Source organism: Caretta caretta, chromosome 10 (assembly GCF_965140235.1).
Source record: "Caretta caretta isolate rCarCar2 chromosome 10, rCarCar1.hap1, whole genome shotgun sequence".
Taxonomy (NCBI): domain Eukaryota; kingdom Metazoa; phylum Chordata; order Testudines; family Cheloniidae; genus Caretta; species Caretta caretta.
This window is the reverse complement of record NC_134215.1, coordinates 62856619-62872699: the sequence shown is the minus strand read 5'-3', so window position 1 is coordinate 62872699 and position 16081 is coordinate 62856619. Positions and strand designations below refer to the sequence as shown.

General features: G+C 45.5%; 2 protein-coding genes across 4 annotated transcripts in view; both read right to left on the bottom strand.

Moving 5' to 3' along the window:
• LOC125643517 (tropomodulin-2) overlaps window positions 1-15834 on the bottom strand; it is a 72459-nt gene extending 56625 nt beyond the window's left edge. For 2 of the 3 annotated variants that reach the window (XM_075133084.1, XM_075133087.1), the window contains exon 1: window positions 15691-15834. The gene's annotated coding sequence lies outside the window, so the exon portion shown is untranslated. The remainder of the gene's footprint in view (window positions 1-15690) is intronic. The other variant, XM_075133085.1, reaches the window with a different exon arrangement.
• LOC125643515 (tigger transposable element-derived protein 1) lies at window positions 1379-6404 on the bottom strand. The gene is made up of 2 exons (XM_048866239.2): window positions 5965-6404; window positions 1379-3784 (listed from the first exon to the last, which is right to left on the bottom strand). The coding sequence occupies exon 2, from the start codon at window positions 3230-3232 to the stop codon at window positions 1451-1453; it is 1782 nt and encodes a 593-aa protein (XP_048722196.1). The 5' UTR covers window positions 3233-3784; window positions 5965-6404; the 3' UTR covers window positions 1379-1450.
• Window positions 15835-16081: the final 247 nt, after the last annotated feature.

The window sequence follows — 16081 nt, the reverse complement described above, 5'->3', positions numbered from 1 at the left end:
ATCTGGGCCATGGAGTTTTTATAGCATGTTGGACGGGGGAGGCTCAGAAAGAAAAAGGTTGAGAACCCCTGACTGAGAGGGGACATAACAGTTTTCAAATACATAAAAGGTTGTTACAAAGAAGAGGGAGAAAAATTGTTCCCTTTAACCTCTGAGGATAGAACAAGAAGCAATGGGATTAAATTGCAGCAAGGGAGGTTTAGGCTGGACATTAGGGAAAACTCTCCAACTATCAAGGTATAAGCACTGGAATAAATTGCCAAGGGAGACTGTGGAATTTCCATCACTGGAGATTTTTAAGAGCAGGTTAGACAAACACCAGGCAGGGATGAACTAGATAATACTTAGCCTTGCCTTGAGTGCAGGGGACCGGACTAGATGACTTTTCGGGGTCCCTTCCAGTCCTTCGATTCTGTGATTCACACCATCTGCATTGTAGGAACCTTGGTGCTACAGGACGTTGACGACATCACAGTTTTTGAGGTTACCAGTTTCTGTTTTAACACTTTTGACAATGTTGTGGCACCCTCAAAACCTAAAAACTGCTTATTGTTGAGGTCCCTTTTCACTAGCCTGTAAGGATTATAACACAGCAGGTACTTTGGGGACATACCATAGTATGAAGGGGTTATAACACAGCAGGTGTAAAATGTGTATAGGAGTAATATTCTTATGCAGTCTAGTTAAAGACACCTTCTCTCAGTCTTGGAAGAATGAGTCCTGAGGGACTGTAAACTCTTGTATTAGATTCTAAACTCTTCCGGTCAGGAACCATGTCTCCTCTGTATTGTGAGGCACCTAATATGTTATTGGATGCTGTAAAATGAAACAATTCAATAATAATAATGAGTTTTAAATAGGCTTATTTTATACATTAATTAGATCAAAGGAAACAAACTGGATGGAATCTCCAAAACCAAATCTTAAACCCACAAAAAATTAACAGGGTGATCAGCATCACAAAAAGGGCATGGCACTGTTTATATGCCCAAAGCCAATAGCATGGAATCCAATTAACAAGGTGGGGATGGTAATCATATGATTATACAGTAACTCCTTGCTTAACGTTGGAGTTATGTTCTTGAAAAATGTGACGTAGGGATAGCTCAGTGGTTTGAGCATTGGCCTGCTAAACCCAGGGTTGTGAGTTCAATCCTTCAGGGGGCCATTTGGGATCTGGGGCAAAAATTGGGGATTGGTCCTGCTTTGAGCAGGGGGTTGGACTAGATGACCTCCTGAGGTCCCTTCCAACCCTGATATTCTATGATCTATGATCTAAGTGAATCCAATTTCCCCATAAAAATTAATGTAAATGGAGGGGTTAGGTTCCAGAGAAATTTGTTTTGCCAGACAAAAGACATTATATACATATACCGTGTAAGTTTTAAAAAATTTTAAACAAACAATTTAATGCAGGCATAAATTTTAAACAAACAATTTAATACTGTACTCAGCAATGATGATTGTTAAGCTCGGCTGAGGTGGTGAAGTCAGAGGTGGAAGAGGGTGGATTGTCCGGCTGCTCCTCTTGCTGTTCTTCCTTAACCGTCACAACTCGAAAAAACATATCTAGAGATGGTTGTTTTGCTTTCCTTTTTTTTTCTTGGTAAATTTCTTTATAGCAAGTCATTAGATGACCAACTCCCCTAATAACTTTGGAGCTGCGTTCCCTGTCAGGATCGTCATCACTAAGGATTTGCAAGCCAGCTTCAATCATTTGGAAAGCTTCAGAAAGCCGTTTGGCAGTCAAATTTCGATGGGTTGGTTCTTCTTTTACTTCTTGGCCCTCGTCTTCCACTGCTCTCATCATGTCTAGTTGCATCAGATCTTCATTGGTTAGCTCTTCTCCGTGTGACTGCAGAAGTTGTGTAACGTCGGCTTCTTCCACCTTATCAAAACCCGCTTTCTTGGCCAAGCCGAGAATATCTTTCTTCATAGTGGGAACAACATCTTTAAATCCTTTTAAATCATTGACACATTCAGGCCACAACTTCCACCACACACCGTTCATGCATGCCTGAGTAACTTCAGCCCAGGACTCACCGATGTTATTGATGCACTTGAGGATGTTGTAGTCACGCCAAAATTGCCGAATTGTAGGCTTGCCTTCTCCATCAGTGCCTCTGATGAGCTGGTTGAAAGTACGGCGTAAGTAATATGCCTTAAAGGCAGCAATGGCTCCTTGGTCCATGGGTTGGATGAGTGATGTGGTGTTCGGTGGCAGAAAGACAACTTTGACGTTTTCGCAAAGGTCGTCCAAGTTGATTGGATGAGCTGGTACATCATCAATAAGTAATAAAATCTTGAAATCAAGATTTTCCTTGGCACAATATTCCTTCCATGCAGGGATGGCATAAAGAGTCAGCCATTCTGAAAAAATAGCTCCAGTTATCCATGCCTTCTTATTGGATCTCCAAATGACCGGAAGGTGTTCCTTTGAAAGTCCCTTGAGAGCTCGTGGTGTTTCGAATTGGTACACAGTCAGTGGTTTCATCTTCATGTCTCCGGCAGCATTACCACCTAAAAGCAAAGTTAGGCGGTCTTTTACTGCTTTAAATCCAGGCGCTGTCTTCTCCTCTCGGGAAATGCACGTCCGTTCAGGCATCATCTTCCAGTAGAGGCTCGTTTCATTGACATTGAAGACTTGCTTTGGTGAATAGCCACATTCCTCAATTATTTTCTTGAGATAGTCGGGGAATTTTTTAGCTGCTGCAGGATCGGCACTAGCCACCTCACTGGACATCTTCATGTTGTGCAGGTGGAAGCGCTTCTTGAACCGATCAAACCATCCCCGACTTGCCATGAACATCTCTGTCTGTGATCCTTCACCTTGGTCTCTCTTTAATTTGTCATACAAACTTTTTGCCTTAGCTTGTATCACAGGCAAACTTAGAGGTATGTTCCGCTGGTTTTGGTCCTCTATCCACACTGAGAGAAGACGCTCCATGTTTTCCATCAAACTACTTCTTGATCGACTTATTTTAGTAGCACTAAGCGGTGTTACACACCGAGCACTAGCCCTGATCTTGTCGGCATTACTCCGAATTGTTCTCACAGTGGTCGGAGTAAGACCTAGGGTGATGCCAATGTCTACCGCACGCTCACCTGCATCAAAATGCCTTAAAACGTCTAATTTAGTACCCAAACTAATGGTTTTCCTGGTTTTCTTACTGCTAGTACTACTGCTACCACTAGGTACTCCACTATGACTTGCTTGGCGTTTTTGACTCATGATGCTGGGTGATACTCTACAGTACAATTACAACGAGCCCTCCACCATTACATTTAAAACAGACTTGCACAGGGTCACTGGAACAATGTCCTATGTCAGCTCCTTGAGTTCCTTCTGTTTCTTGCTCACTCACATTAGCAGCAGCTCCCCTTTCCCCATATCTCCTTGCAGTCACTAATCAGAGGATTCTCTGCGGATCTGCTCATGAACTTCTCCTAAAGCAAAGTGTTGAGATCAGGTGGGATATTTCCCAGGGAATCCCTTGCTGCTAAATGATGAACTAGCACTGGGCTGAACCCTCAAGAGTTAACACAGTGTTGTCAATGTAGCCTCAAGCTCTACAAGGCAGCACAGATGGACGCAGGAGGGAGGAGACACAACAGACTCACGACAGTGGCTGCAAACACTTCCCTGCAGAAACTGAAGGTGATGATGAACCCACGCTATCCCGGCCTGCTGGAGCGCACCACACCCTTCTCCGGACGGCGCATGCACGTGCTACTCTTCACTCCCTTCAGTCTGGAGTGGTTGGGATCATGCAGCATCAATCAACTATTGAAAGGGAAAGAATTTGGAAAGCCCATGTCATTCTTCATGGTAATCTGCTCCCCTACTGAAAGCTCTGTGGGTTTAGGCTAGGACTAGTTATGGAGTCAGTTTCACTTGCAGGTTCCTACTTTCACAGGAACCCTGCTGGAGGAGCAAAGGCCTGGCTTCCAGGGTGACCTGGAAAAACCAGCCCTGCTGTACCTCCCATAGTAAACATGCACACAACACCGGGGCAGCACTGCAGCCAATGTAGCTGTGACTGTTGTAAAGAGCAGAAAAATAATGTTTGCTGCAGGGCTGCGTCCCTCCCTGCTGTGTGCAGGCAGGGGCAGAGACGTGCAGCTGGCATTGAAGGGAATGGCAAAGCTCCCATGCTTTTCACAGACTTTCATGGAAGCAGGGCCAGGTTCTGTGCATCCTTACACCGCATCTCCCACATGCTATAGTGAAGCAGGCGCTGGAAGAATATTAACTTTCTTTGGGCAGGCTGCCGCCCCCTGTATTCTTACCCTCCTCCTGCAAAGGGGAAGGAGGAAGATGGAACGTTGTGTTGGCAGATGCACGATAGTAAGGCAGGGCTGCCACTATGCAGCCCCTGAAAATGCTTTGCAGGCGGCTGGTAGCCTCGGGTGGAGCCTCCGCAAAAGTTCGGTGTAGCACCCAATTCCCAAACAGTTCCATAATTATTAAAGGGAAACCACCCAGAGCCCAACCCTTTGGGATTTACCATGATGAGATGATGATCAAGGTACCAAGAACTGTTATTTGATGGCAAAAATCCTTTGGATTCTGCATGTCTCTCTTTACCCCAACTACCTTGTTACGTACTGCCTGGCTCTTAGAAATACCACAGAGAAATCAGAACAGACTAAAACACAAAAACATGAGTCCAGCAGCCACTGTCACTATTCCCATCAAGCTTGATTGTGTACAGCCCTGAGGAACGACTCAGAGTGTCACCTGTGATGGTGGCTTTTATGATGTGAATGCCTGTTCCATAGCAACTGGACTAAAGCCATCCCTTGCTTCACATGGGCCACCAAACATGGTAATGCCAGCTATAAGATGCTAAGACCTTTCAGTCATTGCCAGTCCGCACTAGATTTGAACTACTCTAGTCTATTCTATACAGTTTCTTATAACGCACTCATCACTGAAGTACCTGTGATCCATCCAGAAGAAAAGCTCTGGTATCCAGTTATCTATCTTCCAAATTCTAACTGTGTTGTAAAAAGAATTATATGTGATCACACTTACCTGAAATGCAAGGCTAACATGGACAATAGATATTAACAGCTTTTTAAACAAGAATTGTCAAAGAATTCAGAGCCAGATTCTGCTCCTCTTATCTATCTATCTACCACACTTATATGGTCCTGATTACCATAGCACTTAAATAGCACCTCACATTCTTCAGTGTATTTATTCTTGCAATTGTGATGTAGAGAAGTGCTATAATCTCTCTTTTGCAGTCACACAGGCAGTTTGTGGCAGAGCAGGGAACAGGTCTTCCAAGTCCGAGGAGAACACCCTACCCATTGGATTACCCTTCCTCTCATTGAATAGTACCTTGTTCCTTGAGTAGCCTCAGTAATTTCAATGGACCTACTCATTCAGCAAGATGTTTCTCAAGCTGAGAAGGTGAACAGATCCTGAACTAAAAGCTGGGCTATAACTATACATTGTTGTCAGCAGAAAAGTGATCGTCGATAATGATAATTATCAGATCACTTCTAAAAAAAAAAAAGTTATTGTGTCTCCCCTGTGTTTTCCTTTCTCATTACAGTAACTCCTCACTTAACAGTTAACATTTTGTTTCGTTGTTATGTTGCTGATCAATTAGGGAACAGGCTCATTTAAAGTTGCACAATGCTCCCTTATAACGTTGTTTGGCAGCTGCCTTCTTTTTCCACTGCTTGCAGGAAGAGCAGCCGCTGGAGCTAGTGGGGGGAGCTTGGAACCAGGGTGGGCCGGCAGCCCCCCATCGGCTCCCCTAAGTTCCCTCTGCGCAGCCGCCCAGCAGGCTATCAATGCCGGGCAGTTCAGCTGCCCCTCCCCCCACTGCCGTTTGCTGCTCTTGCCCTCTGCCTTGGAGCTGCTCCCGGGAGCCTCCTGCTTGCTGTGCAGGGGGCGGGAAAGAGGGGTGCTAATGTCAGGGTGTCCCCCTCCCCCCGCTCCTGTACCTTATCTCCACAGAGAGGGGCGCTCAGGGCTCACCACACCACACCACAGGGCTCAGAAAGGAGGGAGCTTCCCGGCAGCAGCTGCTGTCTCAAACTTGCTGAGCTAATTAAAAAGGCAGTGTACTTAGAGTGGGGTCAGCGTAGTTAAAGAGGAAATGCGCGTCTCTCTCTCTCTGACACACACATGGTGTGTGTCTCTCACACACACAGACACGCAGGCGTGCACACACACAGGGCCATCCTTAGACATACGCAGCAGAGGCAGCTGGGTAGGGCACCCGAAAATTTGGTGCACCCCTGGGTCTTAATGTCCACCCTCCCATATCTTCCTATCCCTGTTCTGACCCTTCCTTCAGGCTTCTCACAGCTAGCTGCTGCAGCCTGGTGAGTCTTCCTCCAGAGGGAATCTAGTAATTTAAAAGTGAAAAAACCTTCCAGCCTGCCAGACCTATTAGCACAGGGGTGGGCAAACTACGGCGCACAGGCCACATCCGGCCCTTCAGATATTTTAATCTGACCCTTGAGCTTCCACCAGGGAGTGGGGTCTGGGGCTTGCCCCGCTCCAGTGCTCCAGCCAGGGGCTTGCCCCATTCCGCTCGTGCTGTGGCTCTGAACGGCTCCCGGAAGCAGCGGCATGTCCCCTCTCCAGCTCCTATGCATAGAGGAACCATGGCCAATGGGAGCTGCAGGGGTGGCACCTGCGGACGGGGCAGCACACCATGCCGCCTGGCTGCCCCTCTGCATTGGAGCTGGAGGGGGGACACACCACTGCTTCTGGGAGCTGCTTGAAGTAAGCGCTGCCTGGAGCCTGCACCCCTCATCCCCCTCCCACCCTCTGAACCCCTTGGTCCCAGCCCGGAGCACCCTCCTGTACCCCCAACCCCTCATCCCCCGTCCCACCCTAAAGCCCATACCCTCAGCTGGAGCCCTCAACCCCTGCACCCCAATCCTCTGCCCCACTCTGAACTCCTCATTTCTGGCCCCACCCCAGAGCCCACACCCCCAGCCAGAGCCCTCACCCCCTCCCACACTCCAACCCTCAATTGCATGAGCATTCATGGCCCACCATACAATTTCCATACCCAGATGTGGCCCTCTGGTTTGCCCAAAAAGTTTGCCCACCCCTGTATTAGCACAGCACTGAAACTGTTAAAGAGCCATTCAAGTTAAAGAATCATTCAAGTAATGAAGCCATTTAACAGGCATTTGCCAACCCCTAGATATATACTGTCGGTTTCTGAATTTACTAACAAAAACCGTTGCGCATTATTGTAATATTTACTCAGCACATGTTCGTGTACAGGACCTTAGTTTAAAATTTGCTTTTTTTCATTAGAAGATTGCTGAAGATTATAAAATCACATCTCTAAAAAATCCTTGCATAGATTTTTAGATGCACAATCTGAGTATTCATCTTTAGTCTTAAATGCTTGGATCTTCAGACATATAGTTTTTAAAATAAATCCTTCAAAAGACCACCCTTATCTAAAAGACATATTTTAATTTTAATTACTATAGTTCAAAAAACTTGCTTCCAAAATCTTCCTGTCCTTTCTGTCCATCCCTTTCTCCCTTCACCCCCCTGTTGAAGAGAGCCCTTAAAGGGACAACACCCCTTTCCTTCCAGATATCTGGACAAATAAGTTTCCCTTTCTTTACTTCTGACTATTTGATGCAGTAGTTTTAAGAGAACCTTCTAGCAAAATCGATACCTTTGTAAGATATAAAATCCTTTGTTATGCCTAAAATCTTTGGAAATATATTTTTTAAAGTTGGTGAAACTTCATAAACATGTCTATTTATTGTTATGGAGATCACACAAAGTAAATTAGTGTTCCCTTTTTCTAAAAGCAATGAATATTGTTATGAACACAATAAACCTCTGTGACTGATTAATTTAAAATAATGTCTTTGTTTTAGTGAGTTAAATACGTAGTAATCTGGAATGATTACTTTATGAAGGCTTAAGAGTACATTTAAAATATAAAATCAGCTTAGACATACTGATTAAGAAAATGTAAAACAGAGAAGAGCTGCATCATGTATTCCATAATATTTAATGTTGTATTTAGCAGGGCATGGTAATCATATGATTATACAGTAACTCCTTGCTTAACGTTGGAGTTATGTTCTTGAAAAATGCGACGTTAAGCAAAATGATGTTAAGCAAATCCATTTTCCCCATAAAAATTAATGTAATTATGTTCCAGGGAAATTTTTTTTGCCAGACAAAAGACATTATATACATATACCGTATAAGTTTTAAAAAAATTTAAACAAACAATTTAATGCAGGTATAAGTTTTAAACAAACAATTTAATACTGTACTCAGCAATGATGATTGTTAAGCTTGGTTGAGGTGGTGAAGTCAGAGGTGGAAGAGCGTGGATCGTCCGGCTGCTCCTCTTGCTGTTCTTCCTTAACCGTCACAACTCGAAAAAACATATCTAGAGATGGTTGTTTTGCTTTCCTTTTTTTTTCTTGGTAAATTTCTTTATAGCAAGTCATTAGATGACCAACTCCCCTAATAACTTTGGAGCTGCGTTCCCTGTCAGGATCGTCATCACTAAGGATTTGCAAGCCAGCTTCAATCATTTGGAAAGCTTCAGAAAGCCGTTTGGCAGTCAAATTTCGATGGGTTGGTTCTTCTTTTACTTCTTGGCCCTCGTCTTCCACTGCTCTCATCATGTCTAGTTGCATCAGATCTTCATTGGTTAGCTCTTCTCTGTGTGACTGCAGAAGCTGTGTAACGTCGGCTTCTTCCACCTCATCAAAACCCGCTTTCTTGGCCAAGCCGAGAATATCTTTCTTCATAGCGGGAACAACATCTTTAAATCCTTTTAAATCATTGACACATTCAGGCCACAACTTCCACCACACACCGTTCATGCATGCCTGAGTAACTTCAGCCCAGGACTCACCGATGTTATTGATGCACTTGAGGATGTTGTAGTCACGCCAAAATTGCCGAATTGTAGGCTTGCCTTCTCCATCAGTGCCTCTGATGAGCTGGTCGAAAGTACGGCGTAAGTAATATGCCTTAAAGGCAGCAATGGCTCCTTGGTCCATGGGTTGGATGAGTGATGTGGTGTTCGGTGGCAGAAAGACAACTTTGACGTTTTCGCACAGGTAGTCCAGGTTGACTGGATGAGCTGGTGCGTTATCAATAAGTAATAAAATCTTGAAATCAAGATTTTCCTTGGCACAATATTCCTTCCATGCAGGGATGGCATAAAGAGTCAGCCATTCTGAAAAAATAGCTCCAGTTATCCATGCCTTCTTATTGGATCTCCAAATGACCGGAAGGTGTTCCTTTGAAAGTCCCTTGAGAGCTCGTGGTGTTTCGAATTGGTATACAGTCAGCGGTTTCATCTTCATGTCTCCGGCAGCATTACCACCTAAAAGCAAAGTTAGGCGGTCTTTCGCTGCTTTAAATCCAGGCGCTGTCTTCTCCTCTCGGGAAATGTAAGTCCGTTCAGGCATCTTTTTCCAGTAGAGGCTCGTTTCATTGACATTGAAGACTTGCTTTGGTGAATAGCCACATTCCTCAATTATTTTCTTGAGATAGTCGGGGAATTTTTTAGCTGCTGCAGGATCGGCACTAGCCACCTCACTGGACATCTTCATGTTGTGCAGGTGGAAGCGCTTCTTGAACCGATCAAACCATCCCCGACTTGCCATGAACATCTCTGTCTGTGATCCTTCACCTTGGTCTCTCTTTAATTTGTCATACAAACTTTTTGCCTTAGCTTGTATCACAGGCAAACTTAGAGGTATGTTCCGCTGGTTTTGGTCCTCTATCCACACTGAGAGAAGACGCTCCATGTTTTCCATCAAACTACTTCTTGATCGACTTATTTTAGTAGCACTAAGCGGTGTTACACACCGAGCACTAGCCCTGATCTTGTCGGCATTACTCCGAATTGTTCTCACAGTGGTCGGAGTAAGACCTAGAGTGATGCCAATGTCTACCGCACGCTCACCTGCATCAAAATGCCTTAAAACGTCTAATTTAGTACCCAAACTAATGGTTTTCCTGGTTTTCTTACTGCTAGTAGTACTGCTACCACTAGGTACTCCACTATGACTTGCTCGGCGTTTTTGACTCATGATGCTGGGTGATACTCTACAGTACAATTACAACGAGCCCTCCACCATTACATTTAAAACAGACTTGCACAGGGTCACTGGAACAATGTCCTATGTCAGCTTCTTGAGTCCCTTCAGTTTCTTGCTCACACACGTTAGCAGCAGCTCCCCTTTCCCCAAATCTCCCTGCAGTTACTCATCAGAGGATTCTCTGCAGATCTGCTTATGAACGTCTCCTAAAGCAACGTGTTGAGATCAGGTGGGATATTTCCCAGGGAATCCCTTGCTGCTAAATGATGAACTAGCACTGGGCTGAACCCTCAAGAGTTAACACAGTGTTGTCAATGTAGCCTCAAGCTCTACAAGGCAGCACAGATGGACGCAGGAGGGAGGAGACACAACAGACTCACGACAGTGGCTGCAAACACTTCCCTGCAGAAACTGAAGGTGATGATGAACCCACGCTATCCCGGCCTGCTGGAGAGCACCACACCCTTCTCCGGACGGCGCATGCACGTGCTACTCTTCACTCCCTTCAGCCTGGAGTGGTTGGGATCATGCAGCATCAATCAACTATTGAAAGGGAAAGAATTTGGAAAACCCATGTCATTCTTCATGGTAATCTGCTCCCCTACTGAAAGCTCTGTGGGTTTAGGCTAGGACTAGTTATGGAGTCAGTTTCACTTGCAGGTTCCTACTTTCACAGGAACCCTGCTGGAGGAGCAAAGGCCTGGCTTCCAGGGTGACCTGGAAAAACCAGCCCTGCTGTACCTCCCATAGTAAACATGCACACAACACCGGGGCAGCACTGCAGCCAATGTAGCTGTGACTGTTGTAAAGAGCAGAAAAATAATGTTTGCTGCAGGGCTGCGTCCCTCCCTGCTGTGTGCAGGCAGGGGCAGAGACGTGCAGAGGGCATTGAAGGGAATGGCAAAGCTCCCATGCTTTTCACAGACTTTCATGGAAGCAGGGCCAGGTTCTGTGCATCCCTACGCTGCTGCTCCTGCTTGCTAGAGTGAAGGAAGCGCTGGAACACTATTAACTTGCTTTGGGCAGGCTGCCTTCCCCCCCCCCCCCCCGTGTTCTTACCCCGTCCCATAAAGGGGGGAGGGGGACGATGGAATGTTGTGTCGGCAGATGCACGACAGCAAGGCCGGGCTGCCACTGTACAGCCCCTGCAACTGTCTCTCTCTACCCCACCTACCTTGTTACGTACAGCCTGGCTCTTAGAAATACCACAGAGAAATCAGAACAGACTAAAACACAAAAACATGAGTCCTGGAGCCACTGTCACTAATTTCATCAAGCTTGATCATGCACAGCCCTGAGGAACGACTCAGAGTGTCACCTGTGATGGCGGCTTTTATGATGTGAATGCCTGTTCCATAGCAACTGGACTAAAGCCATCCCTTGCTTCACATGGGCCACCAAACATGGTAATGCCAGCTATAAGATGCTAAGACCTTTCAGTCATTCAGTGCCAGTCCGCACTAGATTTGAACTATTCTAGTCTATTCTATACAGTTTCTTATACCACACTTATCACTGAAGTACCTGTGATCCATAGAAGAAAAGCTCTGGTGTCCAGTTATCTATCTTCCAAATTCCAACTGTGTTGTAAAAAGAATTATATGTGATCACACTTACCTGAAATGCAAGGCTAACATGGACAATAGATATTAACAGCTTTTTAAACAAGAATTGTCAAAAAATTCAGAGCCAGATTCTGCTCCTCTTATCTATCTATCTATCACACTTATATGGTCCTGATTACCATAGCACTTAAATAGCACCTCACATTCTTCAGTGTATTTATTCTTGCAATTTTGATGTAGAGAAGTGCTATAATCTCTCTTTTGCAGTCACACAGGCAGTTTGTGGCAGAGCAGGGAACAGGTCTTCCAAGTCCGAGGAGAACACCCTACCCATTGGATTACCCTTCCTCTCATTGAGTAGTACCTTGTTCCTTGAGTAGCCTCAGTAATTTCAATGGACCTACTCATTCAGCAAGATGTTTCTCAAGCTGAGAAGGTGAACAGATCCTGAACTAAAGGCTGGGCTATAACTATACATTGTTGTCAGCAGAAAAGTGATCATCGATAAAGGTAATTATCAGATCACTCCTTAAAAAAAAAAAAAGTTATTGTGTCTCCCCTGTGCTTTCCTTTCTCATTACAGGTTTCAGAGTAGCAGCCGTGTGAGTCTGTATCCACAAAAAGAAAAGGAGTACTTGTGGCACCTTGGAGACTAATAAATTTATTTGAGCATAAGCTTTCGTGAGCTATAGCTCACTTCTCATTACAGTAACTCCTCAGTTAACGGTTAACATTTTGTTTCGTTGTTACATTGCTGATCAATTAGGGAACAGGCTCGTTTAAAGTTGCGCAATGCTCCCTTATAACGTTGTTTGGCAGCTGCCTTCTTTTTCCACTGCTTGCAAGAAGTGCAGCCACTGGAGCTAGTTTGGAACTAGGGTGGGCCGGCAGCCCCACATCAGCTCCCCTAAGTTCCTTCTGCGCAGCCAGGCAGCAAGCTATCAATTGCTGGGTAGTTCAGCTGCCCCTCCCCCCTGCCATGTGCTACTCCTGCCCTCTGCCTTGGAGCTGCTCCCAGGAGCCTCCTGCTTGATGTGCGAGGGGGAGGGGACGAGGGGTGCTAAAGTCAGGGCGTCCCACACCTTTCCCCCCTCCCTCTCCCCAGCTCCTGTACCTTATCTCCACAGAGAGGGGGCTCGGGGCTCACTACACCACACCACAGTGCTCAGAAAGGAGGGAGCTTCCGGGCAACAGCTGCTGTCTCAACTTGCTGATCTAGTTAAAAAGGCAGCGTACTTAGAGTGGGGTCAGCGTACTTAAAGGGGAAATGCATGTGTGTGTCTCTCTCTCTCTCTCTCTCACACACACACTCTTTCTGCCATGCTGTGTCTCCTCCTCCATTCATGCTGCCTTGTAGAGTGTGAGGCTACATTAATAACAATGTGTTAACCCTTGAGGGCTCAGCCGAGTGCTGGATCATAATTTAGCAGTAAGGCATCCCCTGAGAAATATCCCACCCTCTGACTCCACCATCTCAACCAAGCTTCACAATCATCATTGCTGTGTACAGTATTAAATTGTTTGTTTAAAATTTATACTGTGTATAAGTGTGTATATGTATTGTCTGGAAAAAAACATTTCTCTGGAACCTAATCCCCCCTATTTACGTTAATTCTTATGGGGAAATTGGATTCGCTTAACATCATTTCGCTTAAAGTTTCATTTTTCAGGAACATAACTACCACATTAAGCAAGAAGTTACTGTATGTGGTTTTGTGCATTTTAGCTGCTAACCAGTGAATAGAAACCATCTGTGATGTGTACAACTTGATAACTACAGCAATAAATAGCATGAGGAGCTCTGCATTGAAATATACAGAGTACTTTTAAATTTTATAACAGAGATGGCAGGTCCTGGAACAGACAAGACTATTGATTTTTGTCCATGTCAGTAACGTTAATATGAAAAATGTATCATGATAATATTATAATTATTGTTCTATTCTCACTGACCATAGCTATCTAAAGAGTGCTGCTTGTTTGCCCGTGCCCATCCCCAGATTCCCCTGCCTTATAATTATGATTGTCAGACCTCTGGATCCAGCTGCCGCCTGAGATAATTATAGTAAAGATGGATGAACAAATATCCCAGTATAATTTGTCTTTTACAAACTAATGTAGATCAAACTCCACATTAAACAGAACCTATGATCACATTGCTTCACAGGCGGAGGCATGCTGTGTGTACTGGATGAAGAGTACCAGTTAACCTCCATCACAGCCCCAGCATATGCAATTGTATTTGATGAGGGTAGCTACCTGATGCCATTCAGCCCAAGACCCTGCCAAGCCACCTCAGCCTCAAGTCAGGAGGATCACCAGACACAGAGAAACATGGAACCAGGTGAAAATAAATCTTACTCCATACTTGTTTACAATTTCTGCAAACAACTTGCAAAGGTAAGTAAGCAAAGGTCCACAGAGTTTGCCTGCTGAGAACTGTAAAATGTTGAAAATGAAAAATGATGTTCTGGAAAAGGAATTGAGCAAATAGGTGGCAGCATTTTCAGAGGACTCTGGGGAGGGACCTGGCCAAGTTAGGTGAATGGACATCATGATAGCAGATGCAATTAATGTTGGCAAAAGCACGTCATTCACAGTGAAAGGAATTATTTGAACTACTCGCACATACCTTACTGGCTCCTTAATTAACTGTAACAATTCAGAAAAAGACCTGAGCCTCACTGTGAACAAACCAATGGAGACCTCTAGTCAATGTGCAGCAGCAATCAAAAAAGCAAATGCCTGTTAGGATGCAAATAGGTGGAGAATAATATTGAAAATATTATAATGCCATTATCTAAATTAGTGGTACACTCCAACCTCAATCACTTGTTCATTTTCCTGGTCATCATATCTCAAAAAGGAGATAGCAGAAATACAGGAGAGTCACAGATAATGATGAGAATAGTCCAAGGCAGAGGAAAACATTCCTTCATCAAACACTTAGAAATATCATTAAACTAATATCACATTACTGAGTCCTGTCCTTAAATCACATATTCTTAATTGTTCAAAGCCAAGAGACCAGATCTAAAGACAGTATATCAGTCTGATTTTATGTATAAAAGGAATATGAGCATCAAGGAAAGGCAGATATATTCTCACTTATTTAAAAAAACTTCACCATGTTTTCATATTTTAACATTGTTTGCTCTAAGTTTTGTAATGCACTTAGTACCTGGGATACATGCAGGGAGGAAATTTAAATATATTTTTATTTTTAAAATTACCCTTTAAAAATAAATTATTACTTATTCTGCCTATATTTTTAAAGGACAGACATTCCGCAGACTGATTTGAACTTTAATTTTTTTTAAATCAACACTTTAAATCAGTCACTCTAATTTGAAAGCATTACATTATATTGTGAAAGTGTATTTGCAGGGGATTGGGGATGGAGTTTAAAAACAAGACATTGCAATGTTCATTGTACCAAACCGACCGCTCCACCATTAACACACCAGGGAACTAAGCATGTTGCTTTCAGCACATGCAGGCGGGATTGTAGCTCTGCTCCAGGCAGAAGGAATGTCTGAAAAGGGTTTGACACCACTCCACGATGCAGGGCGGCAATTACACTAAGGTAGGAGTCCCTGCAAGGTCCTTTTAATTGTACAATCCGACCACCGCTCCCTTTTCATCCCTGCCGAACATCTCTCTCTCACACACACACAGCACTCTCCCTCTCCCTCTCCCTCTCTCTCCCGCAATGCAATCAGCCGAGCCGGTCGGTGGCAATCACACCCATGCAGTCTCCTCCAGCCGCAGCTGGTGCTCAACTAGAGCATCCTAAGAGGCAGCACCACCCAGCTGGCTGCGTGCAGCTCAGGGCGCTGCAAGACCCCTCCTACGCCGCGCGGCAGCCGGGGCACTGCTTCTCCGGGGATGCGGAAAGGGCAGAGGCTCCGCCGGGCAGAGCGCGCGGAGATGGACCGCACCGGTGCCTGTGTGTCTCTGCGGGAGGCTGGCGGAGATGCATCCCTGCCCGGGAGGGGGAGGCAGCGTGCCCGCGGCACTGGGCAAGGGATCGCGGGCTTACCCCTCTGCAAGGTCTCTGCCTGCCTGTCACCGGGTGTGCAGCCAGCCGTCAGTCCGTCTGCCCGAGCCGCGGAGCCAGCCCTCCCCAAAACAGCGCTGTCAACAGGCAGGTCACTCCCCAGCTCGGCGGCTGCGCAACCTCAATCCCAGCGCCGAGTGCTGAGCACGCTGGGACTCGTAGTTCGGGCAGGGAGAGGATGCTCCGAGAAGTCCAGGGGGTCCTAGTATTTGGGGTCTAGCCCACCTCCAGCCTCCCTGCTCCTTCGAGCCCCAGGCAGCATCCCCCTCCCTCCACCACCACCGGACCAGGGACCTTCCCCACCACCCCCATGTGTATCCCCTCTCCCTCCACCACCACAGGACCAGGGACCCTCCCCACCACCCCCATGTGT

Coding starts and splice junctions, on each gene's coding strand:
- LOC125643515 (XM_048866239.2), bottom strand. CDS start 3,232: ATGAGTCAAAAACGCCAAGCAAGTCATAGTGGAGTACCTAGTGGTAGC.